The 27,857-nt window shown below is 45.7% G+C and overlaps 1 protein-coding gene across 1 annotated transcript; it reads left to right on the plus strand.

Annotated features, from left to right (window-relative positions):
• Positions 1–799: 799 nt before the first annotated feature.
• Positions 800–27,857, plus strand: HHIPL2 (HHIP like 2). Its single transcript, XM_008991253.5, is given in 9 exon segments — positions 800–1,135; positions 5,256–5,908; positions 7,279–7,422; positions 9,655–9,986; positions 10,807–10,933; positions 17,122–17,267; positions 22,771–22,852; positions 26,513–26,595; positions 27,422–27,857. Coding segments are annotated over 9 exon segments (2,175 nt in total). The 5' UTR covers positions 800–814; the 3' UTR covers positions 27,709–27,857.

Here is a 27,857-nt window from a genome sequence, read left to right on the forward strand (position 1 = left end):
ACAGGCATGAGCCACTACGCCCAGTCCCTACTGCCATATTGATCCTGGACTTTTCAGCTCCATGACTGTGACCAATACATTTCTATTATTTGTAAATTACACTCTGTGGTGTTTTGTTACAGCAGCATGGACTAAGACTCCTCCTTCTTTTCCTTCACTATGTCCTCCCTCTTTCCTCTCCTTGGTTCTTACTGTGGATGCAAGATTCATGAAATGCCCTCTCTTCCTACCATTCCAAATACATACCTTGCCAGATCCGAGGAGCTATGCAGCACACGTGCCTCCTGCCATGGTCCCTCCATGTCTCCCACCCCCTTGGTGCCCTTCCGCACTGTAGGAACGCTCGAAGCTTTCCTTCCACAGAGTGTGAAGTCTGGGATGACGTAATATATGGTGTTCTCATGATGACTCTGGGCCCTCAGCCTGTGAAGAATCAGTAAAAAAGTGTAAATTTCCGGACCTCCCCACACACAGCAGGAATTCTCTGTAGTTTTAAGGAACCGAAGCACCTCTGCCGTTGGCACCACTGCACTTTTGGCTGAGCAAACGTGTGACCCCATAACACTAGCAGCCTAGAGTGGGGCTTCCTGTTTAGATGGGTTGAGGAAGGGGGAAGGGACACCTCTGACGGTTTTCAAAGGGAGCCCACAGAAGGGTCACTGCTCAGAAACCACCTCAGTAGGAGAGGAGGGGAAGAGGAGGAAGGAAGGGAAGACGGGGTGAGTTGGGGTAGGAAGAGAGGGAGGACCTTGGGCAGAGCGGGGAAGCCAACCTGAGCAAACACAGCAGCAGCCCGAATGCTCCCAAGGCCAGAATGCTGAGAACGTCCACTCCTAGTCTGCGTGGCAGTCTGTGTTGCTGGGCCCCCTGGCTCTCTTCTGGCATTTTCTGCCTCTGCCTCACATTCTTGTTGGGCCAGGTGGGCCTGATGCAGGGACACCCCCAGTGCCTGGATTATGGGCCCCCTTTCCGGCCCCTTCCGCACCTTGCGTTTTGCTCTGACTATGAGTCCTTCGGCTGCTGTGACCAGCACAAGGACCGCCGCATCGCTGCCCGGTATCGGGACATCATGGAATACTTTGATCTGAAGAGACATGAGCTGTGTGGACATTACATTAAAGACATCCTCTGCCAGGTAGTAAAAGTGCCTTCCAGCCCCAGGGTTTTGTGTGCTGGGCTGCATGGTGTGGGTCCTGAGGGGAGGGGTGCTTTGGGAGCCCAGCCCTTTAGAAGTTCACGTGCCGGGTGCTTCCCCTTGGAGCTGCCGGCTTTGGACAGGCACACTGACGTGAAGGTGTGCTGTCTTTGATCTCTATGGGTTCCCCAGAGCTCTCCCTCTGGGATCCTGCTGGCCCTGATTCTTCCCCAGGAGAATGAGAGGGACACTCTTCCTGGAGTTCTCAGAGTAGCCATTCTTTGCCACGCTCCCTCTGCGGTGCATGGCAAATAATAATTTGCATCCTCTGCCATGCTCAGAGAGTTAGGCACTTATCCCCATGGCATTTACCAAGTGTGTCAGGGAGGGGGCGGTGGCATCTGCTGGGGTTCAATCCTTTCTCATCTGGGTGATTTGTGCCAGATCATCTCTGGTGTGACAGTGGCAGCGGCAGGGGTTGGGGACTCTCCCCAGAGTTCTGTCTGCCCAACACTCCAGAGCTGGGAGAGAGAGATACAAGCTGCTGAGTAGCGGTGACTCACAGTTTCTGCTTCTCCTGGCTGCTCAACAGCCAAAATCCACAACCCTGGGACGCATCGTTTTGGTTGAGCTCAGCCTGAAAACAAGACGGGTGCAGGCGGCACACACAGACTTTGCAGGAAGAAGGTGTTTGGGGGTGAATGGGGAGAGGTCAGCATTTGGAAAGCTGATGAAAGAGGTGGCATGGGGAGGACCCCTCTAACGATGATGGGGAGGAGAGACAGGAAGTCTAGGCGGCCTTTTGATCTGAGACCCTCCTGGCTTCTCAGCGCAATGCCTTGGCTATCCACAGGCATCTCTTCATGACTCCTGGTGCCACTGTTCCTGCACTTGCTGACCACCGTAACTCCCACACAGGGTGCGGAGTGGTTAACCAAGCTTCCCAGAGGCCAACAGAGAATTACAGCTGAGCCTGGCTCAGAAAGTTCAGCCACCTGGGTGGCACCGCCTGCAGCTATACTCTCAGGTACCACCCCTCTACTGTTTCCTGGAGAATTAACTCTAGGATACCCATTAGGGTAGAAGCTGAGCTTTGATGAGCAGCACTGAGAATGTTTATTTCTGAGATCTCCCCGGTAAAATCGTCTACACCTGACCCTGCCCTCTTGCGTGAGGCTTCAGAAAGTCAAAGTCAGCAGCTCTGTTGTTGTAGGGATTTGAGGAATAAGAACAATTTCAGCCAAACAATCCTTCACGTGTTTATTTGTTCACGTTTGTAAGGTCTTCTTTCTTCCTCAACACTTGCAGAATCCTTGCTGGGTACAATGATTCTGCAGGCAGTTGTTACGATCCTCATTTTACTGGTGAGGGCTCAAGAGTTTTAGATGACTTACCCGAGGTAAAACAGTGCTGGGGCACAGAGCTAGATGCTTAGGCTCCAAGTCTTGCACCCTTTAGATTACACCGGGCTAAAGTATCGGAAGAGCAGCACTGGCTGGTTTACTTAACAGTTTTCTGAGCTCCCCCCAAATATATGCTCCATTAGAAGACAGATTTTGTGCATTTCACTCACTGCTGCATCCCAGTCAATGCAGAGAACAGTGCCTGGCATGTATAAGAGACTCAACAGGACAGTCACAGAGGACTCTTTTTTTTTTGAGACAGAGTCTTGCTCTGTTGCCCAGGATGGAGTACAGTGGCACATCTTGGCTCACTGCAACCTCTGCCTCCCAGGTTCAAGTGATTCTCCTGCCTCAGCCTCCTGAGTACCTGGGACTACAGGTGTGCACCACCATACCTGGCTAATTTTTTTTTTTTTTTTTTGAGACTGAGTTTCGCTCTTGTTACCCAGGCTGGAGTGCAATGGTGTGATCTCGGCTCACCGCAACCTCCACCTCCTGGGTTCAGGCAATTCTCCTGCCTCAGCCTCCTGAGTAGCTGGGATTACAGGCACACACCACCATGCCCAGCTAATTTTTTGTATTTTTAGTGGAGACGTGGTTTCACCATGTTGACCAGGATGGTCTCGATCTCTTGACCTCGTGATCCACCCGCCTCGGCCTCCCAAAGTGCTGGGATTACAGGCTTGAGCCACCGCGCCTGGCCATTTTTCTGTATTTTTAGTAGTGTCAGGGTTTCACCATGTTGGCCAGGCTGGTTTCAAACTCCTGACCTCAGGTGATCTACCCGCCTCAGCCCCTCAAAGTGCTGAGATTACAGGTGTGAGCCACTGTACCTGGCTAGAGACTCTATGGGCTTTGATTTTTCTTCTCTTTAAAGTAGGGAAGTATCTGCTTAGTTACTGAGCTAATTGAGCAGAAGCAACTTTGCAAACTCTAAATGGCTGCATGAGAGTGTGCCATAGTTGTGGTTCTCTTTCCACAGCCCCCTTCTATTCTCCAGTATTGCGTCCTTATTTCAGTCTCCCCTCTCTCTTTTTCCCACTCCCTGAGAGTGCACAGAGTCAGTGAGGGGACACTTCAGAGCGGGTCATGTTGCCTCAATAGCTGCTGTGGTAAGTGTCTTAAGTGGAAACAGCCATAGGGGAGCCGCTGTGAATGTCTGGGCTCCTTCTTCCCCTCTGCGCAGTGACTGAAAGCTGGCTCTGCAATCTACAGTCAGGGGAAATCAGAGAGAACAGGGAACTCCCAGATACATGAAAAATGCCGCTGGTCCTTTTGTGAAGTGATGGGAGCGCAGAGGTGAAGGAGACGACTCTGCACAGGCCGGCTGGCTCAGGAGAGTCCTTAGTGATCAGAAGGGGGCTCCTGGGCTGCTGGGTGAACTCTGCTCTAATGCATGGCTCCAAACAACACCCTTCGAATTGGATTTTGTTTTCTTCTTTTCTTCTTCTTCTTCCTTTTTTTTAGACGAAGCTTCACTCTTGTTACCCAGGCTGGAGTGCAATGCGTGATCTCCACTCACTGCAACCTCTGCCTCCCAGGTTCAAGCGATTCAGCTATCTCAGCCTCCTGAGTATCTGGGATTACAGGCACCTGCCACCACATCCAGCTAATTTTTGTATTTTTAGTAGAGATGGCGTTTTATCATATTGGTCAGGCTGATATTGAACTCCTGACGTCAGGTGATCTGCCTGCCTCGGCCTCCCAAAGTGCTGGCTGGGATTAGAGGCATGAGCCGCTGTGTCCAGCCTTGAATTGGACTTTCTTACCTTCCTAATCTCTGTTGCCTCTGTCTTTCATCACTACTGGGAGTCACTCGTCTGCTCACAATATTCTATTTTCCTCCTAAAAAATGTTATAGTCTAGGGAGGGCCGAGTAGCAGATACTCCTTTGGGCAAATAGTCCTCACATGTCTGCGTAAGGAGCAGCCATATATCCCTATTGCCACAATTCAAATGTGTATAGGTTCCCGCATGGTACTTTGCATATATTAAACACTGAAATATTTTAAATAATTGAAGCAATTGCTAGCCACCTAATCTTTGAGAGTGATACATCCAATGTCCATTTGATAATTGTATTTTTCATTGTAAAATATTCCAAAAATATGGAAAAGCACAGAAAAAATAAATAATACTGTATGTCCAACAACCAGATTGGAACCAATGTGAAATTTCTTTTCCAAATTGTTTCAGATTTGTATAAAGAAATAAAATCTTGGTAGATACAGCATGTATAAGAAAAGGAGGCTGGGCTGGCACAGTGGCTCATGTCTGTAATCCCAGCACTTGGGGAGGTGGAGGAGGCAGGAGAATCACTTGAGCCCGGGGTTTGAGATCAGCCTGAGCAACCTGGTGAGGCTCGTCGCTATGAAAAATAAAACAAAAATTAAAAAATAAAAAGAGAGTGAGAAATTGAGTAACATCCTTTCGGAAAAAATATTCATGCATCATTTAATAAAACTTTAAATGTCAAAAACTAAGCTGAAATGTCAGAGACAATATAGTGAATATGAGAGATTTCCCCCCCTTTCTGACTTCCAGGAGCATAAACTGGGCAGAAAATCAGAGAAGAGATTGAGCAGCAGCTGGTAATAAAAACCCCAGAATCCTGCTTTTCTTCCCCAGGACCATTTTTCCTTTCTGCTTGCTTAAAACGTGAGAGAAGCGCGGGCGTGGCAGGTCTGATGCTGAGCTGAGCTCCCGCTGTCTTCCAGGAGTGCTCGCCCCACGCAGCCCACCTCTACGACGCGGAGCACCCTCAGCCGCGCCCCCGGAGTGTCCCGGGCCTCTGCTCTGACTACTGCGCCGCCTTCCATTCCAACTGCCCCTCCGCCATCTCCCTGCTGACCAGCGACCGCGGCCCCCAGGAGCCCCCTGGAACCGATGGCGCCCGCTTCTGCCGCCTCCTGGCCCTTCCCGACAAGGACTATTGCTTCCCCAACGTCCTGAGGAACGACTATCTCCACCGCAACCTGGGCGTGGTGGCCCAGGACCCCCGGGGCTGCCTGCAGCTGTGCGCGAGCGAGGCGGCCAACGGGCTCCGGAACCCCGTCTCCATGGTCCACGCTGGGGACGGCACCCATCGCGCCTTTGTGGCCGAGCAGGTAGGGGTGGTGTGGGTCTATCTCCCCGACGGCAGTCGCCTGGAGCAGCCCTTTCTGGACCTCAAGAACATCGTGTTGACCACCCCGTGGATCGGGGATGAGAGGGGCTTCTTGGGGCTGGCTTTTCACCCCAAATTCCGCCACAACCGCAAGTTCTACATTTATTATTCGTGCCTGGACAAGAAGAAGGGAGAAAAGATCCGGATTAGCGAGATGAAGGTTTCTCGGGCCGATCCCAACAAAGCTGACCTGAAATCCGAGAGGTGAGACCCACTCGGCGGGGCCTGTGTGCGCCGCGGTCCGAAATCATGCCCGGCCGGTGAGACCGCAGCGGGGAGCGGTACCGGTTCACAGCACTAGCCCGACCTGTTGAGAAAGGGGTCACTGCTGACTGCGGGAGGCCCGGGTTCGAGTCCTGAGTCAAGGCTGTTTCATGGGGTGGAGCCGTCACCTTACAGTCACCCTAAGTAAAGCCGTGCTTGCCCGTCTTGACGAAGGGTAAGCAAGGACCAGCAGCCATAGGAATCTGAGAAAAGGTGATAGATAGAATCAGCCTATGAAACATAATAGCAGCCTGTGATTATTAGGCGGCCATTAGATCCCAGGCCCTTCACTTTGAATGTGGGATTTCTCGTTCTCACTGGAAGCTGTGATACAGGCCATCAAGCTACTGGATGCATGGCCCGGTGACGACTGTTCTAACTGATCCAAAGCTCGCGCTGTTTCCGCTCTACCACTCTGTCTTTTTTTTCCCCTTCTTCTTTCTCTCTTGCCTCTTTTCTCATTGTAGACAGGTTGGGGATTGCAGCAAGCATAAAGAACTGGTAGGTTAACCCTCTTAAGCTGCTCGAAGGAAGGGATGGAACGTCCTGATAGGGCAGATGGTAAAGGCAAGCCCTAGAAAAGAACAGTTGTTACCCTGGCCAAGTCCACAGCTCATTAAGTCACGGCATGAAAGAAAAATTAGCTGGTCACAGTGGCTCGTGCCTGTAATACAACACTTTGGGAAGCCGAGGCCGGCAGATCACTTGAGGTCAGGAGTTCAAGACCAGCCGGGCCAACATGGCGAAACCCAGTCTCTACCAAAAATTAACCGGGTGTGGTGGCACATGCCTGTAGACCCCAGCTACTCAGGAGGCTGAGGCAGGAGAATCGCATGAACCCAGGAGGCAGAGGTTGCAGTGAGCCGAGATTGCGCCACTGCATTCCAACCTGGGCTACAGAGCAAGGTCTCAAAAAATTATCCAGACATGGTGGCAGCCCCTGCCTGTAATCCCAGCTGCTAGGAAGGCTGAGGAAAGAGAATTGGTTGAACCTGGAGGCAGAGGTTGCAGTGAGCTGTGATTGTACCATTGTACTCCAGCTTGGGTGCAGAGTGAGACTCTGTCTCAAAAAAAAAAAAAAAGAACAAAGAAAGAAAACAAAAAATGAGCCATGAAAGAGTTAACCAGGAAAATAAGGGGCATCTCAGAGCCCCAAAGCTACCTACTTTGTGATCCTTGAAAACTCAGAAGCAGGTCTCGCTGGCTTGGCACATTTTGGTGGCTTGGACCGGTCATATTTGGGTATCTCAAGAGGATGCAGCTTCAGCCTGTGTCAAAGCCTAACGCATGGTTTCTTTTTTCTCTTCCAGGGTCATCTTGGAGATCGAAGAACCAGCCTCGAACCATAATGGCGGACAGCTTCTCTTTGGCCTGGATGGCTATATGTACATATTCACTGGGGACGGGGGACAGGCTGGAGATCCCTTTGGCATGTTTGGAAATGCTCAGAACAAGTAAGCTGGATGGAGGCTGGGCGCCTGTCCCTTTAGAGTGAGACCCTGCTGTGACGTCTTTGCAGGGACGGCATCCAGCTCAGATCACATACTGCAAGATGTGGTCCACTCCGATGGGGCAGTGGGAGGAACACGTGGTTTTCTGTTGCAAACCTTTCACACGTAGTGTATTTTGGTAGTTAACATTACTGATGCTCAATATAACCATCAGAATGTTATGGAAAGGAGAATTCAGGATTTTAAATTTATATTAGCAGGTCAATATTTACCTCACTAATCATTTTTTTTTTTTTTGAGACGGAGTTTCGCTCTTGTTACCCAGGCTAGAGTGCAATGGTGCGATCTCGGCTCACTGCAACCTCCGCCTCTTGGGTTCAGGCAATTCTCCTGCCTCAGCCTCCTGAGTAGCTGGGATTACAGGCACGTGTCATCATGCGCAGCTAATTTTTTTGGGTTTCACCATGTTGACCAGGATGGTCTCGATCTCTTGACCTCGTGATCCACCCGCCTTGGCCTCCCACACAGTAATCATTTAATTCAATTCAACTCAATAATATTATTGAACACTGTGTTCCAGGCACTGCGCTAGGTCCTGGAGACAGATGAGAAATTAAATACTAAGAGCCAATGTGTATTGGGTGCTTGCAGCTTGTCAGACACTGGTCTAAATCTATACATGTATCTGAGAAGGTAAATCTGAAAACCTTCAAGGGCAAGAATTTATATCTATTTTGTGAATTGATGTATCACCAGCACTTAGACAGTGCCTGGCATAAGGGAGCCGCCCCATAATTGCACATGGAATGAATGAATCCTATGAATTATACATATAATAATATCTATTTTACAGACAGGAAAATGGAGGCACAGAGGTCATACAGTGAGTAAGTGGAAAAAAACAAATCCCCACCCACATGATATGGCGCCAGAGCCCAGCGATGCTGAGTTGCCTAAATAAAGGTCACATGGTCCTTCTGCTCTTTGCACCCAGTTAGCACTTGGCTCCTAGTATTCCTAGTAATAAAAATATTGAGGTTAGAATAATACAAAGCTAGCTGGGCGTGGTGGCTCATGCCTGCCTGAAATCTCAGCACTTTGGGAGGCTGAGGTGGGCAGATCACCCGAGGTTGGGAGTTTGAGACCAGCCTGATCAACATAGAGAACTCCCGTCTCTACTAAAAATACAAAATTAACTGGGCATGGTGGCGCAGGCCTGTAATCCCAGCTACTCAGGAGGCTGAGGCAGGAGAATTGCTTTAATCCGGGAGGCGGAGGTTGTGGTGAACCAAGATAGCGCCATTGCACTCCAGCCTGGGTGACAAGAGTGAAACTCCGTCTCAAACTAACTAACTAACTAAATAAATAAAACAAAGCTAACATTTGTCAAACACGGTGATTCAAGAATTGCATTAAACGCTATAAACACAGTAACACTTAACCCTTACATCACAACCACACTGCAAGGTAAATAATATTTATCTAGCTATATATTTTAAATAGAGATGGGGTCTCACTATATTGCCCAGGCTGTTCTTGAACTCCTGGTCTCAAGCTATCCTCCTACCTCAGCCTCCCAAAATGTGGGATTACAGGCATGAGCCACATACCCGGCCAATATATTAAATATAATAGCAGCCTTTGATTATTGTGTGTCTGTTAGATCCCAGACCCTTGACTTGAGTGTGGAATTTCTCATCCTCACAGGAAGTGGTGGCACAAGGCTATCAGTTACTCTCCTCTGCCTTTCAAATGAGGAAAGTCAGCCCCAGAGACCATAGTCACGGGCAGAGCCTCTCAAAAGCTTCTGTTCTATTCTTTTAACTGATCATGTTGTTAAATAAAGAGCAAACAATATAACCAGCTTCTTTAAAAAAATTGTCATGTTGGCCCAAGTCGGAGAGAAGCAGTCCTCATCATTAAAATAAGAATAGAAGCTGCAACTTGCTCAGGGTCCCGTGGGCTAGGATTACATCAAACTTTGCCTAGTAGTTCTCTTTGAGCCCAACATGCGGCAGTCTTAAATATCTTGTATAGATTTAAAAGAAAATCTTCAAGCTCATTCTTGCTGGTACAAAAAAAAAGAAAAAGAAGGAAAATAAGAAGTCACATCTTCCCATGTGATCTCCAGCAGTCTGTTGGCATCAAGTATAAGTCGGCCCTTCTGGGTGGATTCTTCAGTCCTGTGGCTTTCCTCATTTACCTGATTCTGTTTCTGGGCATTCTTTCTTTCAGAAGTTCCCTGCTGGGAAAAGTTTTAAGGATCGATGTGAACGGGGTGGGCTCAGACGGTAAGCGGTACCGAGTCCCCTTGGACAATCCGTTTGTTTCTGAGCCAGGGGCCCACCCCGCCATCTATGCCTATGGGATCAGGAACATGTGGCGCTGTGCTGTAGACTGAGGGGACCCCGTCACGCACCAGGGCCGAGGCCGGATATTCTGCGGGGATGTGGGCCAGAACAGGTTTGAAGAGATTGACCTCATTGTGAAAGGCGGAAACTATGGCTGGAGGGCAAGGGAAGGATTTGCGTGTTACGACAGAAAACTTTGTCACAATGCCTCTTTGGGTAAGAAAGAAGCTCTGTGGCTGACTTCTTGGATGAGTTGAGTGGGGTGGAGGTGGAGGTGGGGAAGAAAACTTGAATGTCCTGCCCTGCAGGTCATTTTCGTAATGCCTTGTTTGTGTCCTGTGGCATAGTACTTCTCCAAGTGGTCCTCCAGCCACTCGCTGGCACCAGACACATCTTGGCCGTGGCTGTTTTAAAAAAGTGAATTCCCAGACTCTGCCTCAGACCTAAAGAATTTGAATTTTGGGTGGATTGGAGGAATGAGATTGACCCAGGAATCTGTATTTTAAATAAGTTACCCATATTAACTTTAGACACATTATTATTATTCTTATTATTTTGAGATGGAGTTTCACTCTTGTTACCCAGGCTGGAGTGCAATGGCCTGATCTTGGCTCACTGCAACCTCCACCTCCTGGGTTCAAGTTCTGATTCTATCACTACTTCTTAGTCTTTTTTTGCCCTCTAAGTTACAAAACAGTCTTACAGACTGGCATTTTCCATATCCTTAAACCTGGATATCTGCCATATCAACCTATGGGGAAAGCTTAGCTGTGTGGATTTCCAGGTCACTGCCTCATGGAGGGAATTTTTGGCTTCCTCTCTGCCTGCAGATAGCGGTTAAGTAGGAAGCTTGCAAGTATTGTGGCTAGTCTATTGAGAATAAACATGATTCACTTGATTGCCTGTCCTACTGAGGACCAGGAGATGAAGTGTTCTTCAATGAATTAGGCAACTGCATTAAAAAGTCCCCTTCTTCCTCCTTGAAGCTTTCAGTTTTAGGCCACGGCGGTCACTCTCTTTCCTCTCTCTTGGACAGATGATGTTCTGCCAATCTATGCTTATGGCCACACAGTGGGGAAGTCGGTCACTGGAGGTTATGTCTATCGGGGTTGTGAATCCCCAAACCTCAATGGCCTGTATATCTTTGGAGACTTCATGAGTGGGTAAGGAAGGACCGATGTCCCTTCTCCCTCTTTTTATTTGACTGAGGTATAACTTACATATGGTGAAATACAATCACGTGAGAGCACAGTTGTATGATGTTTTACAAATGTGTGCACTCATATTGTCACCAACCATATCAAGATGTAGAACACTTCCATCACCCTAGAAGGCTTCTTCTTGCCTATTGCCCCCCTCTCTGTCTCTCCCTTTCTCTGTCTCCCTCTCACATGCCAAGAGCTCACTTTAAAGGAGCAGGGGCCCAGCTTCCATCCAGCTTACTTGTTCTGAGCATTTCCAAACATGCCAAAGGGATCTCCAGCCTGTCCCCCGTCCCCAGTGGATATGTACATATAGCCATCCAGGCCAAAAAGAAGTCTCACACACACACACACGCACACACACACGCGCACACGCACACACTCACACACACATGCACACACACTCACACACACATGCACACACACGCACACACACACGCACACACTCACACACACATGCACACACACACGCACACACACACGCACACACACACACACCACCCAGCCAGAGATAAGCACGCTCACCACAGCTTATTTTGCTTCTGGGACTTCATATATAAATGGAATCATTATAGTATGTACTCTTCTTTTTGTGCTTGGTTTTTTAAATTCAGTAATGTCTGTGGGATTCCTCAATATTGTTCCATGTATCAGTAATTTGTCTTTTTTATTGCTTTGTAATATTCAGTTGTATGAATACACCACAGTTTATTCATCTGTTCTCTGTGTTACTGATGAACTTTTTGGCTCTTCCCAGTTATAGCCATGTTGTGAATAACATGGCAACTGTGTTTTGTAGTTTTCAGTGTAGAGATCTTGAATATTTACCTATCTCATAGTGTTTGACGTTATGGTAAACGTTAGTTTGTAAAATTTCAGTTTCTGATTGTTAATTCATAGTATACAGAATTTTTTTATATTGAGCTTGTATCTGGCAACCTTCCTGAACCCCTTGTTCATTCTGATTGCTTTTTTGTAGATACTGCTGGATTTTTTATGTGAAAGGTCATTTTATTAGAAGGTCTGTAAATAGAGACACTTTTACTTTCTTTTTTAAAAATTGGAAGCCTGTTCTTATTTTTTAACTGGCTTATTGCTCTATCTTAATCTCAGTTCAGTGTCGAATAGAAATGGGGAAAGCATTCATTTTCACCATCGTATTAGTGTGATGTCACTGTGTGACGTCACACCAGTATGACGTCAGCTGCAGGTGTTCTCTACACACCCTTTATCAGGTGGGGGAAGTTTTCTTCTATTTCTACTCCTTGGAGAATTTGTATTCGATATTGATGTTGGGTTTTGTCAAATGCTTCTTTTCATCTTTTGCTGAATCATGTGGGTTTAAAAAATTTTAGTTTCTTAATATGGTGAATTTGATCGATTGATTTAAAAATTGTTAGAGAAGTCTTGCATTGTGAGGGTGAATACCACGGGGTCATAATGCATTATCTTATTATGTTTTCAAACAAGCTTTTGCTCTGTAGCCCAGGCTGGACTGCAATGGCAGGATCATAGCCCACAACAGCCTCAAACTCCTGGGCTCAAGTGATCCTCCCATCTCAGCCTCCCAAGTAGCTGGTGGCATGCAGCTAATTAAAAAAAAATTATTTTTGTAGAGATGGAGTCTTACTGTGTTGCCCAGGCTGGCCTTGAACTCCTGGCTTCAAGCTATCCTCCCACCTTGCCTCCCAAAGTGCTGGGATTACAGGCATGAGCCACTGCCCCCTGGCCCCATCCTTTTGATATATGGAAGGATTTGATTTGCTGATGTGTTGTTTGAAATTTTAAAATCTGTGTTCATGAATGGATAGTGAACTATAGTTTTTCTTCCTTGTAATGTATTTGTCAGAGTTTGGAATCAGGGTAGACAGGCTTTATAGAATGAGTACTTCTGTTCAATTATCTGCCAGAGTTTGTGTAAAATAGGTATTATTTCTTCCTTATGTGTTCTTCCTTCCAAGGAAAACCATCTGGGCCTGAAGTTTTCTATGTGAAAAGACTTTTAATTACACATTTAATTTCTTTATTAGATTTAATTGTTCAGTTTATCTGTTTCTTTCTGAGTGAGCTTTGGTAGTCTGTGCCTTTCAAGGTATTTGTCCAGTTCACCTACGTTGTCAAGTGTATTGGCATCCAGTTGTTCATAATATTCCTTTGTTATTCTTTTAACATCTGTAGAAACTATGGTGACTTGTCTTATTCTGGATACCGTTGGTTAGAGGTTTGTCCATTTTATTGGTCTTCTATAAGAACCAGATTTTGTGTTCATTGATTTTTTTCCTGTTATTTTAATGTGTTTCTTTTTTACTTCATTGATTTATGCTCTTTTTCCTTCCTTCTGCTTGATTTGGGTTTCGTTTGCTCTTCTGTTTCTAGTTTCTCAAGATGGAAGCTGAGGTAATTGATCTGACTTTCATCCTTCCTAATATATGTGTTTAGTGCGATAAATTCCCCCCAAGTACTACTTTAGCAGTATCCTGTAAATGTTGATATATTGTTTTCATTTTTATTCAGTTAAAAACATTTTCTAATTTACCTTTTCATTTCGTTGTCCCATGAGTTATTTCAAAGTGTGCTATTTAGTTTCCAAATATCTAAAGATTTTCCAGAGATCTTCCTGCTATTGATTTCTATTTTCTATTTACTGTGGTCCTGGAACATACTGTCTATGACTTGGAGGACCATCTTGGATTTTCTGGGTGGGTCCTAAATGAAATCACATGTGTGTTTAGAAGAGAAAGGTATGGGGAAATTTGAATCTGGGAGAGATAGAAGGTGACGTGACAACAAAGGCAGAGGGAGAAAAGGTGACAAGATGAGGGCCTTGAGTCAAGGCATAGGGACAGCCTTCAGAAGCTGGAAAGAGTAAGGAAACCAGCTGTCCTCCAGAGTGTCTGCAGGGAGCCCAGTCCTGCCAACATCTTGATCTTGGCTCAGTGAACACCATTTCAGAGTGCTGGCATCCAACACTGTAAAAGAATAAGTGTATGTTGTTTTAAGCCACAAGGTTGTGGCAATTTGTAGTTGTGGTAAGTCGTTATAGTGGCAATAAGAATGTTACCATTCCTGATGCTCTCAATTCCTTTGGGTAGAAGCATGTTTCTATCTGATATCATTTTTCTTCTGTCTGAAGAACTTCCTTTAACCTTTCTTGTCAATGGGGTCTATAGTGATGAATTATTTTCACTTTTGCAGTCTTTATTTTGCCTTCAGTTTTGAAAGATATTTTCACTGGGTACAGAAGTCTATGTTAACATGTTTTTCTCTTTGACTGTTTAGAGGTTGCCCCGCTATTTTTTGGTGTGCATCGTTTCCAGTGAGAAATTGGCTGTCAGACTTCTGTTTGTTTCCTTATATGTAATATGTCATTTTCCCCCCATGACCGCTTTTTAAGATTTTCTCTTTATCATTAGTTTTGTGCCGTTTCATTAAGATATGCCTTCGTTTGGTGTTCTTCATATTTCTTGTGCTTGGAGTTTGTTGACGTTATTGGATCTGTGAATTTATAGTTTTCATGAAATTTGAAACATATTTGGCCATTATATCTTCAAATATGTTTTCCTCTGTCTCCCGCCCCTTCCCTCCTTTTATTCAGAGGCTCTAATGACATGGATATTGGGCTGCTTAAAGTTGTTCCACGGTTCACTGATGATCTATTTATGTTAAATAATTTATCTGTGTTTAATTTTGGGTAGTTTCCATTGCTATGTCTTTGGTTCATGAATCTTTTCTTTTGTAATGTCGAGCCAGCCGTTCACCCCACTGAGTGTGTGTGTGTGATCTCAATGTATTTTTTCACCTCTAGAAACTGGATTTGGGTCTGTTTTGCATCTCTCATATCTCTATATACCTTTTTGAACATGTGGAATATACTTACGAATCATTGTTTGAATGTTCTTGTGTGCTAATTTTGACATCTGTATCAGTTCCGTGTCAGTTTCAATGGACAGATTTTACTCTTTATTATGGTTTATATTCTCCTTTTTTACTTGCCTCACAATTTTTGATTGATGCCAGAAATCATTAACTCGGTAGATGCTGGATATTTTTGTATTACTAGAAATGACTTTGAATTTCTTTTGGAGACATAGTTATCTGGAAGTAGTGTGATTCTTTCAGGTCTTGCTATTAATATTTGCTAAATAGAATCAAGGTAGTGCTTTTTCTAGAGCTTTCTATTCCTCACTACTGAGTTCCACCTATGCCCTGTGATGCTTATGCTATTCCTGATCCCAAGTAAGTACCAAGTATTTTCTTCTCATTCTTTCCTTTGTTTTAAAATACTTTCCACATGTACCTGCTGTCGGGTATACTGATGATTACGTCAGGGGAACCATTTGCAGCTCTCCGGCGTTCATTCTCTGTGCAGTTTCCTTCTCTCTGGTATCTGTCCTGCAATCTCTTACTGCATTGGTTTCCCTGGACTCTCAGCAATGTCTTTTCAGCTCAAGGAGCCTGCTGGGCTTTACCTGTATTTTCCCTCCCTGTGCTGGAAACTCTCAAGGTAGTATGTTGGACAATCAGCGGGTTTACCTTGTTTGTTTCTTATCTCTCAGAGAACACACTACTATACTGCCCGAACTTCAGAATCTTTTAAGCCATTATTCCTCTATCTTGTGCAGGTTTCAGACTGTTTAAGATGGGAGAGTAAATCTGGTCCCTGTTAGAAAAGGCATTCTATTTTCATGCTGCAATTCTTGGTTATGGAGATGGAGTGAAGTTACTGCCATTGATTTCTATTCAGGTCCCTTATCATCACTTACTAGATCTCTGGGATTTCATTGTTCTTTATGGTTTTTTTCCCTACAACCTCCACTCACCACCCTGCCCCTGTACACACATCATTTGGTTAAAATGCAGTGATCCTTTTTTTTTTTTTTTGAGATAGATTCTTGCTCTGTCACCCTGGCTGGAGTGCCGTAGTGTGATCTCGGCTCACTGCAACCCCTCCCTCCCAGATTGAAGTGATTCGCCTGCCTCAGCCTCCCAAGCACCTGGAACTACAGGTGCACACCAGCACACCTGCCTAATTTTTGTGTTTTCAGTAGAGATGGGGTTTTGCTATGTTGGCCAGGCTGGTCTCAAACTCCTGGTCTCAGGTGATCTGCGTGCCTCAGCCTCCCAAAGAATTGGGATTACAGGCATAAGCCACTGCACCCTGTCAGTAGGCAGTGATTCTTAATTGAGGTGTACTTATCAAAATCCCCTGGGTTTGGGATCTCTGTTTCCATAAAACTCTCCAGGTGATTCTGATGAGCACCTTGGGTCTAACCAACTTCCTTTCCCTTTTCTTCTACAAACCTGCTTTTAGTTCAGATGGATGATAGAGGGACATGAAGCATCTTTCTGCTACTATATAGACATAAATAATAATAGCAATAATAATAACAGCTAGTAGTCTTTTTAGCCCTTACTGTGTGCCACACACATTGGTGATATCTTTATGTATATTATTTTATTTAACCTTTGCAATCCTCCCCTATGGTAAATTATGTTATCACTCCCCATTTTACAGATGAGGAATCTGAAGCTTAGAGATATTGGGCAACTATCCAAAGGTCACACAAGTAATAAAAATCAGATCAGTCTTTTGTAGTGGTGCTGCCTGCACAATCCACATGGCACTAAACTCTTTTTTTTTTTTGAGATGAAGTCTTACTCTGTCACACAGGCTGGAGTGTGCAGTGGCATGATCTTGGCTCACTGCAATGTCCACCTCCTGGGTTCAAGTGATTCTTGTGCTTCAGCTTCCCAAGTAGCTGGGACTACAGGTGTGCACCACCCTGTCCCACTAATTTTTGTATTTTTAGTAAAGACAGGGTTTCATCTTGTTGGCCAGACTGGTCTTGAACTTCTGAGCTCAAGTGATCTGCTTGCCTTGGCCTCCCAAAGTGCTGGGTTTACAGGTGTGAGTCACTGGGCCTGACCTGAACTCCTTTTATGTAGAATGTGAACTTCCATATCTAGGGCAAGTGGGTGATTGAAGTAGCTCTGAAGCAGCTTTTTGGGTGCTTGGAGGGAGGCTAGTTATTCATCTCCTAATGGGGGACTCAGTCCTAGTACTCAGGCATCCCTGATTTTAGGAGAAAAAGTATTCTGCAGAATGGATATATGGATTCCTAAAACATAAGGTTTTATTTTTCTTCTAGTCGACTTATGGCTTTGCAGGAAGATAGAAAAACCAGGAAATGGAAGAAGCAGGATATTTGCCTGGGCAGTACCACGTCCTGTGCCTTCCCAGGGCTGATCAGTACCCATAGCAAGTTCATCATCTCCTTTGCTGAAGATGAAGCAGGTAACACATGTACGCAGTTGTTGATTTCTGCTTACGGGAACGCGGATAATCACAGGCATCAAGAGAACGTTTATTTTAAATAGTAATTATCACTTCTATGATCATTGTCATTTAGTCATCTTTTATAATGTACTGGATACTGTTCTGAGCACTTCATGTTTTTCACCTTATTTTGTAATCACAACACCCCCATGATGTAATTATGTTCTATTTATTTATTTTTTGAGACAGAGTCTTGCTCTATCAGCCAGGATGGAGAGCAGTGGCACGATCTCAGCTCACTGCAACCTTTCCTTCCAGAGTTCAAGCAACTCTCCTGCCTCAGCCTCCTAAGTAGCTAGAATTACAGGCGGGCACCACCATGCCTGGCTAATTTTCGTATTTCTAGTAGAGACGGGGTTTTGCTGTCTTGGTCAGGCTGGTCTCAAATTCCTGACCTCAGGTGATCCACCCACCTGAGCCTCCCAAAAGGCTGGGATTACAGGCATCAGCCACCGCGTCCAGCCTCATGATATAATTATAATGCTCATTTCACCAACAAAGGAACAGACTGAATATGCCAACCTGCTCCTTCCTGGTTGAACTACACATCTCATTGTGAGGGGAAGATCTATTCTGAACCACAGTGTTAGGAATGTGAAAACGGTCAACAGTGGGCCAGACTAAATAAACAGTGGTGTTTATTCTGCTGGTGCTGTCTTGGAAAGGGACCTCTGGTGGGAATCTCGCTGGTTGGGCCAGGCTCTTTCCCGACCTTGCCAAGAGTTTGTGAGCAAAGGAGGATATTTTTTTTTTTTTTTTAAGAAATCTGAGAAAAAGGTAGACATCTGGGTAGGAGGTTACTCAATAGACAGACGAGGCACATGTTAAGGGCATCCGTGAAGCATGATGTGCACATGTAGACATGAGCAAGAGAAAGAAAGACTCAGCTCTAATACAGTTCTGATTTTTTTTTTTTTTAATGGAGTATTGCTTTGTGGTCCAGGCTGGAGTGCAGTGAGGTGATCTTGGCTCACTACAACCTCCACCTCCTGGGTTCAAGCTATTCTCCTGCCTCAGCCTCCCCAGTAGCTGGGATTACAGGTGCATGCCATCATGCCCAGCTAATTTTGTGTGTGTGTGTTTTTAGTAGAGACAAGATTTCACTGTGTTGGCCAGGCTAGTTTCAAACTCCTGACCTCAGGTGATCTGCCTGCCTCAGTCTTCCAAAGTGCTGGGATTATAGGCGTGAGCCACAGTGCCTGGCCTCCAAAAATTTTATAATCAGAAAACTAATTTTTAGCTTCAGCTTTACATAAGTTATGTTTCACTCAGAAATACAAAAATATTCAAATTTTAAATATATTTCTTTTTGTTTTATGTGAGGACTTCGAACTTTTCAGTATTTGGTGCTAGATATAGTCATGTTTAGAGGCAGAGAGAATAAAGTGACCTCTCAGGGTCCCTTCCACATCTAGATTCTCTATAGGTGGAAAAAAATAATAATTAAACAACAGAAAACAAAAACAAAACAAAACACACACACACACATACACACACGAAAAGAAAAAAGAAAAAAAGGAAAAAAAGATTCTCTGTAGGTGTAAGCCAGAGTCTCGAAGGGTTCTGAAGTATTTGGTGTCTTTCTTCTCTGGACCATGGGGTGGCTGCAGGGAATTTCACTTGAGTGGGACATAAAGAGACCCAGTCACCTCCCGGACCCTTTCCTCTCAGCTAGCTGATGAATGGATAGTTTGAGATGAATGTTTTATAGCAGCAAAGGAAACTTCAAAAATGTTGGAAACTTCAAGTATTTTTGACAGGAAAATGTCTATGTGAGTTCCAAATGGGAAGTTCAAACATATGAAAAAGGAGAGAAACCACAGGCGGGCAGCACGATGCCCAGTGGAAAGTGGTGACGTGAAAGCGACAGGCGGTGGTGGGGCCTCTCCTCTGCTGAATGCCCCCGAGGGTGGAACCCAAGAGGGTGGACCCCCAGAGGCAGGCCTGCCAAGGGGTCCTGGGTTGCTATCTTCTGTGGCTTGTTCCTCTTTAGGAGGCCACAGAAATCCTGGCTTTGGTGGCTTTGGTGGCTTGGTTTGTTGTGCTTGTAGACGTCTCACAGTAGAAAACAGACAGTTAAATAAAACAGTCACGGTACATCTGGCAAACAGAACAGATGTTGGTTGAATTTTATGAAGTAGACTTGCAAAGTTTCCCCAGGCTTTGCCACAGGCAGCCCTGAGGCTAATGAGGCTGTTCCTGAGTCAAGTTATTTTTTTTCCCAGAGTTGCTTGCTCTTGTGTTTTGCATAAACCCATTCATATTTTCTGCTGTTGGCACATTCTTTTCCTGTTAGAGGCATTTTTTAGATCTGAGCATTATTTCATTATTTTATTTATTTATTATTTTTGAGACAGAGTCTGCTCTGTTGCCAGGCTGGAGTGCAGTGGTGCTATCTTGGCTCACTGCAACCTCCGCCTCCTGGGTTCAAGCGATTCTCCTGCCTCAGCCTCCTGAGTAGCTGGGATTATAGGCGTGCGCCACCATGCCCAGCTACTTTTTGTATTTTTAGTAGAAATGAGGTTTCACCATGTTGCCAGGATGGTCTCAATCTCTTGACCTCATGATCCACCCGCCTTCGCCTCCCAAAGTGCTGGGATTACAGGCGTAAGCCATTGTGCCTGGCCAATTCCATTATTTTATTATCAGTCCACTGGCTTTAGGTAAGTCACCTTTTACTTGAAACTTGAGTTCTGCCTCACCTCTGGCTACAGTTCACCTCCTGAGTCCTGAGCGTAGTTGATAGCTGGTATGAATTGCTGCTGAGCAAATGGCTAGTGTGGAGCCGCCCATGCTGAGGTTTGATTGATGGGATTTCTGAAAGTCAGTCACTGAAGCACATTCCCAAGAGGGCTGGTCAAATGAATTATGTTTGCAGTCAATTTGTATAGCACGGCATATATTAGTTTTTTGTTTTTCTCCCCTAAGACATATTGTTAGAAATATCAGTTGGATGCTACAGATGACATTTATCTCTAGCATTCTTTTCTCCTAAAAATACAATGGGAAGTCTATGGAATGTGGAAGACATACAATTTACACAAACTGTAGTCTCATATAAGCAGGGTTTTCAATTTTATTTTTAGACTGGGAAGGCCTTTGCATGATTTCCAGGGTCCCCTGCCTGAGAGTGACGTGTGTACGCGTGGACCTTTGGTAGACACTACATTTATCTAATGGTAGAGTCACTCGGGATGGTGCCTGGGGTTTCCATTCAGACAGAGCAAACTGACTCTAAGGGAGGGTGTGTCCTAATTCATTAGACCTCTTACATGGGGAATATTATAAATCTACTTTGCCAGTACACAGACCATAGATTGTGAGGCAGCTGCTACCCTGTGTAGGGGCTATGCAAAGACCATGAGGCTCACACTTGGCACAAGACAAACGCTGGTCTCTGTTCTCCACAAAAAGCAGTTGTTTAGAGCAGTTGTGTGGTGGCTCATGCCTGTAATCCTACTGCTTTGGGAGGCAGAGGAGGGAGGATTGCTTGAGTGCAGGAGTTTGAGACCAGCCTGAGCAACATAGGGAGACCCCATCTCTACAAAAAGTTAAAAAAATTAGCCTGATATAGTGGCATGCACCTGTCGTCCCAGCTGCTCGAGAGACTGAGGTGGAAGGTTTGCTTGAGCCCAGGAAGCTGAGGCTACAGTGAGCTGTGACTGTGCCGCTGCACACTAGTCGGTGACAAAGCAAGACCTTGTCTCAAAAAAAAAAAAAAAAAAAATCAGTTTTTAAGTAACTCAGAGCTGAATAAAGCTCTAGGCTTCTCAGAATTGCAACTTAATAAACATTTTCTTTCATAACAGGGAGAAAGAGTTGTGTAAGGCACATAACAGCAAGTGAATTTAATTTAGTGTAATGGCAACAACATTGGGCCAGAGATGAGAAAGTAGTAATAACTACGATTATCAGACACTTTCTTTGTCTTTCTTTCTTTTTTCTCTTTTCTTTTTTCTTTTTTGAGACAGAGTCTTGTTGCTCTGTTGCCCAGGCTGGAGTGCACTGGCACGGTCTTGGCTCACTGCAACATCCACCTGCTGGGTTCAAGTGATTCTCCTGCCTCAGCCTCCTGAGTAGCTGGGATTACAGGCATGCACCCATCACACCTGGCTAATTCTTTTGTATTTTTAGTAGAGACGGGGTTTCACCAGGTTGGTCAGGCTGGTCTCGAACTGCTGACATTGTGATCTGCCTGCCTTGGCCTCCCAAAGTGCTGGGATTATAGGCATGAGCCACTGCGCCTGGCAATTTTTGTATTTTTAGTAGAGATGGGGTTTTGCCATGTTGGTCAGGCTGGTCTTGATCTCCTGACCTCATGTGATCCACCTGCCTCGGCCTCCCAAAGTGCTGGGATTACAGGCGTGAGCCACTGTGCCCATCCCAATTATCTAACATTGTCTTTTTCTTCTTTTCTTTTTTTTGAGATGGAATTTTGCTCTTGTTGCCCAGACTGAAGTGCAATGACACAATCTCAGCTCACTGCAACCTCCACTCCCAGGTTCAAGGGATTCTCCTACCTCAGCCTTCCGAGTAGCTGGGGTTACAGGCATGCGCCACCATACCCAGCTAATTTTTTGTGTTTTTAGTAGAGACAGGGTTTCTCCATGTTGATCAGGCTGGTCTCGAACTCCCAACCTCAGGTAATCCACCTGCCTTGGTCTCCCAAAGTGCTGGATTTACAGGTGTGAGCCACTGCGCCTGACCTTATCTAACACTTTCTAATGGAATACCTAACAGTCATTTGAGCATTGTGATCTCCGTTTTACAAGTGAATAAATATCTTGAGGGCTGTGCAGGGGAAGAGGTCTCCCAAGATAGCATAGAGAGGAATTGATGTTATCAGAATTAAAACCAGACTTCTGGGACTCTCCAGTGGCGCTCGTGACTTCATAGCATACTGACCCTCATAGATAACTAGAAAGCAAGGTGGAGTGAGGAACTTATTAGGTGAAAATAACATTTCCCAGAGTTCCAGCTGGGAGAAATGGGAAGGAGCAGGGCACTGTCTAAGAGTGTCTTAGTCTGTTTTCACACTGCTGATAAAAACATACCGGAAACTGGGTAATTTATAAAGAAAAAGAGGTTAAGTGGACTCATAGTTCCACGTGGCTGGGCATGGTGGAAAGTGAAAGGCACATCTTACATGGTGACAGATGAGAGAAAATGAGAGCCAAGCAGAAGGGGTCTCCTGCAAACAGAAGAAACCTGTTTGGTTTGATAAATAAGCATACATGAGAAATTACCTCTGCTCGTCCATACACTGAGCTAGTCTTTGGGTTTCAAAGAGGCACTTCTCAAGTTCACAGGCCAGCGAAGCTGATGCCTGTAGGTTTCTGGGATTCCGTTCTGGGGGCTTGCTGGATTTTACGGCCATAAACTCATCTGGACTGTTTTCTGTGCATCTGTGTCTCAGCGCTGCCTAATGTCCCATTATCGCTTGTCTGTTTCTGTTGCCTAGGGGAGCTGTATTTCCTGGCGACCTCTTACCCAAGTGCCTATGCGCCACACGGATCTATTTACAAATTTGTTGACCCCTCAAGGTGAGATTTGATGTCATTTTCTTCTCAAATGCATTTTTTCTCATTTCTTTTTTCTTTTTCTTTTTTCTTTCTTTTTTTTTTTTGAGAGAGTCTCACTCTGTAGGCCAGGCTGCAGTGCAGTGGTGTGATCTTGGCTCACTGCAACCTCCACCTTCTGAGTTCAAGCAATTCCCCTGCCTCAGCCTCCTGTGTTGCTGGGACTACAGGCATCTGCCACCACTCCTGGCTAATTTTTGTATTTGTTTTTTAGTAGAGATGGGGTTTTGCTATGTTGGCCACACTGGTCTCGAACTCTTGACCTTGTGATCCACCTGCCTCAGCCTCCCAAAGTGCTGGGATTACAGGCATGAGCCACCATGTCTGGCCATTTTTTTCTTATTTCTTAACTCAATGGCAGGACATAAAAACAGTCCTCACTGTCCCTCAAATTGCCAAAAATTATCAATGAAGCAAACCCACATTCTAGACGAAAAGCAGTTTGGACAGATAATGGTGTAGGACAATACGTCTATAGAAATTATGAAATATTTGGGAAATTGTCTCTCTGCAGTTGGACATGAAGACCTTGAGCCTTTCTAGGGTTGGTTTAGGTCTGTGGCTTTTTTTGTTTTGTTTTTTTGAGATGGAATTTCGCTCTTGTTGCCCGGGTTGGAGTGTAATGGCATGATTTTGGCTCATCACAACCTCCGCCTCACAGGTTCAAGCGATTCTCCTGCCTCAGCCTCCCGAGTAGCTGGGATTACAGGCATGTACCACCACACCCAGCTAATTTTGTGTTTTTAGTAGAGACAGGGTTTCCCCATGTTGGTCAGGCTGGTCCTGAACTCCTGAACTCAGGTGATCCACCTGCCTCAGCCTCCCAAAGTGTTGGGATTATGGGCGCGGGCCACCGTGCCTGGCTCTTTTTTTTTTTTTTTTTTTTTTAAATCTGCTTCTGGAAGTGAGGTCATCTAACAATAATAGGTGTATACCTCCGACCACCTGAGTAAGTACTGCTCCCCTGGCCCCTGGGCTTGGTGCAGAGCTCTAGGTCTTTGGCAAATATGTTTAACTGGCAGGTTCCTCAGTAGCTCCACCTGATCTTTTCTGTTTAGTGTTTATTCACTTGCTGGGCTCTGTGCCGTTTCCTTCTGCTTCCTTGCCCATCTCTCTCAGAGGCTGACCAACCTCCACCATCGTGGGCAAAAGCTGCAATATCACTTCCCATTTGAGAGGGGGTTGAATCTGGGTCAGGCTATCTGCCCCAGGGAGGGTGCTGCATTGTATCCATCCTGGGGAGTCTTGGCAGCGCACTAGATTTTTTTTTTTTCAAGACAGAGTTTCGCTGTCCCCCAGGCTGGACTGCAGTGGCACGATCTCGGCTCACTGCATCCTCTGCCTCCTGGGTTCAAGCTATTCTTGTGCCTCAGCCTCCCAAATCACTGGGATTACGGGCATGCAGCACTACACCTAGCTAATTTTTGTATTTTTAGTAGAGATGGGCTTTTGCCATGTTGCCCAGGATGGTCTCAAACTCCTAGGCTCAAGCGATCCACCTGCCTCGACCTCCCAAAGTGCTGAGATTACAGGCGTGAGCCACTGTGCACCCTGCCCCAGTGCTGCAGATTTATCTAAAAATTCTCGCCCAAACAAGAAAATCTCCCCGTGAATTAGCTTACCGATAGACCTGTAGAGGAAACCTTCCCTCTGAGGCTTATGTTACCCATATCTGGATTGGCATTCAGTAGACATGGGCATTTATAGGTCCAGCCACTGGTGAATGCTCAGGGGCCAGCTCTAGCTCACCTTCCATTTGGCCACAGGGCTCTCAGTTTGTATGTTCTCGGAAGTTCTTGGAAGAGGCTCAGTCCTTGAGGTTGTGCCCAGGGTGCTTTGCGGATGGTGGAGCATGGATAGTCAAGGGGTGAGTTTAATACTGGGCTGTTTCCACTACTGGGTCTGCTTTTGTGCACATCTCCTGGGCTTAGGGGACAGAGCAGGCTCAGCATCTTTAAAGTGCTTCTGATGTGGACGATGCCTTGGTGGGGAGTTCTCTTTCCGGCAACAGGCTTCCTGTGGGAATCCACTTTTCTTTCCTTTGGCAGTTTTCTGATTTAGTTGGGAGATAATTTAACTCCCCACTTTCATAAGAGCAGCTGTGAGAATCCACACAGAAAGCACCCATAAAGCATTTTCACACTGAAGACATCCTTACTTGTTCACCGTTTTTTTTTTTAAGTTGACATTTATGGAGATTTTCCTGTGTGCCAGGCACTGTGCTAAGTGCCATGCATGCGGGCTTTCAATTAATGCCAACAGAATTCCAACCAGGCAGGTTAACATCCTCACTCTATGGAGAAGGAAGCTGAAGGCTAGGTAAGTTAAATTACTTGCCCAGGTACAGCTGGTAAGAGGAGCCTGGAACAGGAGCTCAGTTCTCTCTGTGGACTGCTCATTTCAGCACTATCCCCTCTGTTCCGTTATAACTACATTGAATCACATAGACTTTTTAAAGCTTCTGTAAGTGGACCAGATTCTGCCTGATTACTTATTCAGTCTGTCTTTGCACTGAATGCACCAACCCCAGCATTCTGAGGGCAGCTGATTAATTCTGTATCCTTTCCCCCTCCCATCTTTTCCTCCTACCCTTCCTTTAGGGGTAACTAAATACAATGGTTGAGAACATGGCCTTGAGCCTGGGCTTGGAATCTTGGCTTTGTCACTGACTGACTGTGTGGCCTTGGGGCTGTTTCTTAGCCTGTGTGCGCCTCACACAGTCTCCCCTCTGTAAAATGAGGAGAATAATAGTACTTACTTCACAGGGTTGTTAGGAAGACTCGGTGAGTTAATATTTGCAAAGTATTTAGAGCGGTGCCTAAGCACTACCTAAGTGTTTGTTAAATAAATATAATTACCTTTTTTCCCACCTGGACTTGGGAGGATGGTGGTGAGGGATAGAGTTGGAGCAAGGCAGAGAAGGCCGTGGGGACTGGCTGGGAAGTTCCAGCTCTGCTCTCTACAGTGGAAGTACTCTCTGTCCTCGAAGTCCCTTTTATTTCAGAAGATGCATCCAGGGGACAAGCAGTATACAAACGTGTGTCATTAGGCAGAGCAGCTGGCATTGCCTAAGGACCGTGCCTTGAGTTTCTGAAGACGTTTTCTTTAAAGGAAATCACCAGCATCACTGTCAGAAGCAGCAGCAGAATCATCGTCGTCATCCTGATCTGCTGAGCTCTTCTGTGCTGGGCCCTGCTCCAAGTGTTCTTTTCAAACTCTCCTTCTTGATCAGTCACTCACAGTGTGTCGGGTGCACAGCTCTCCTTTCATCTTCACGTCTCCCTGCAAGATGGGCACTGTTAGTGTTTGCATTTTGTAGATGTGGAGACTGAGAATTAGCAAGGTTTTCTTGCCCTGGTTACCAGGATGTGAACCCGTTTTGACTGCCGCCATGCCCATACTCCTAACTCCCTCTCTGCACTGTCTCTCAAAGGCCCGAGGTGCCCTGTGACATCTGTGCCCTTTTACCTCTCCTGAACTCATAGCATATTTCCTATTCCATCTACCCCATCCGCATGGATAAGTAGAAGTTGACCCCAATTCTTGCAAATATACACCCTCTGGTGACCTTGATTTTCTGGTTGCATCTGCAGTCTTGTATCCTCACGCTTTCTGTGTTTTTAGGCGAGCACCCCCAGGCAAGTGCAAATACAAGCCAGTGCCGGTGAGAACCAAGAGTAAGCGGATCCCATTCAGACCACTTGCCAGTAAGTCCATCTTTGAGTCTTAGGGTCAGGCCTTGGGCGGAGGCCAAGACAGTGCCCTCAGCAAGCAAGCTATAATTCCCACGGTGGACTCATAGTTTCCCCCTGTGGGGTGGTCTTTTAAATGAGGACTGCTACTTTTGGCCCAGTCTATACATCTCTTCTGCATAACAGAGGAGTTATGAGTTGAGGGCACCTGTTTCTACTGTGACCAGTTTCCTCTAGTCTTTCATTCATTCATCTGTTGATTCATTCATTTAATCGTTCATGTATTCATTCGTTTGGCATCATTCCTTTCATACTCACCTTGTGGCAGGAACTATGCCAATCCCTAGGGATACAGCAGTGAACACTGAAAGTCTCCGCTGTGTAGGAATTTGGAGTTAAATAGGAGTGGGGATGGGAAGCGCAGGCAAATGAAGAAATAAATGTGGCCCTAAGGTTCTGGTATAGAAGGATGTCCAGGGAACTGAGAGGACACCTAAAATGAGGACTGCTTCCTTGGGGTAGGGTGGGGAGTCAGGGAAGATTTACAGAGGAAGGATACTATCTTTTTTTTTTTTAATTTTTTTTTCTTTTTAATTTGTGCACTTTTATTCAAGGAAGCATGCTATCTTAAAGAAACTATTACAGAACCATGTATCATTGGAGTGACCCTTTTAAAAAAAGTGATATATTTAGATCAAGGGCAGTTAGGGAATTAAAAAGTATTAATAAAAAGAATTTATATTAAAGACTCTATTGCAGGTATAGGTTTCCTGACTGCTGCTTCTCTTATAGCTACTTTCTGGCTCTTATATTTTTCACTAAACAAATGCTTATTTCTCAGAGACAGTTTTGGACTTGCTAAAGGAGCAATCAGAGAAAGCTGCTAGAAAATCTTCCAATGCAGCCTTAGCTTCCAGTCCATCCCAGGGTTTGTCTGAGAAAGGCTCCTCCAAGAAGCTGGCTTCTCTGGCAAGTGGCAAGGAAACATTGCGAGGTCTGGGTACAAAGAAGAAAGCCAGAGTGGGGCCCCAGGGCCCCCAGGGCAAGAGGAGGAAGAGCCTGAAAAGCCACGGTGGCAGGATGAGGCCATCAGCAGAGCAGAGGCGAGCTGGCAGAAGTCTTCCTTGACCTGTTGGTTAAGGTGGCCGACAGGGCGACGTGAGAGAGGAGAGCCACCTCATCAAATCAAAGTCACTGCTGAATAAACACGTTAGAAGTCTGGAAAGCCAGGGTGGAGGTGGTGCAAGGTGGTTTTGCTCTCCTTGGGAAATGCACCT

The sequence above is a fragment of the Callithrix jacchus genome, chromosome 19 (assembly GCF_049354715.1).
Source record: "Callithrix jacchus isolate 240 chromosome 19, calJac240_pri, whole genome shotgun sequence".
In the NCBI taxonomy this organism is placed as follows: Eukaryota; Metazoa; Chordata; class Mammalia; order Primates; family Cebidae; genus Callithrix; species Callithrix jacchus.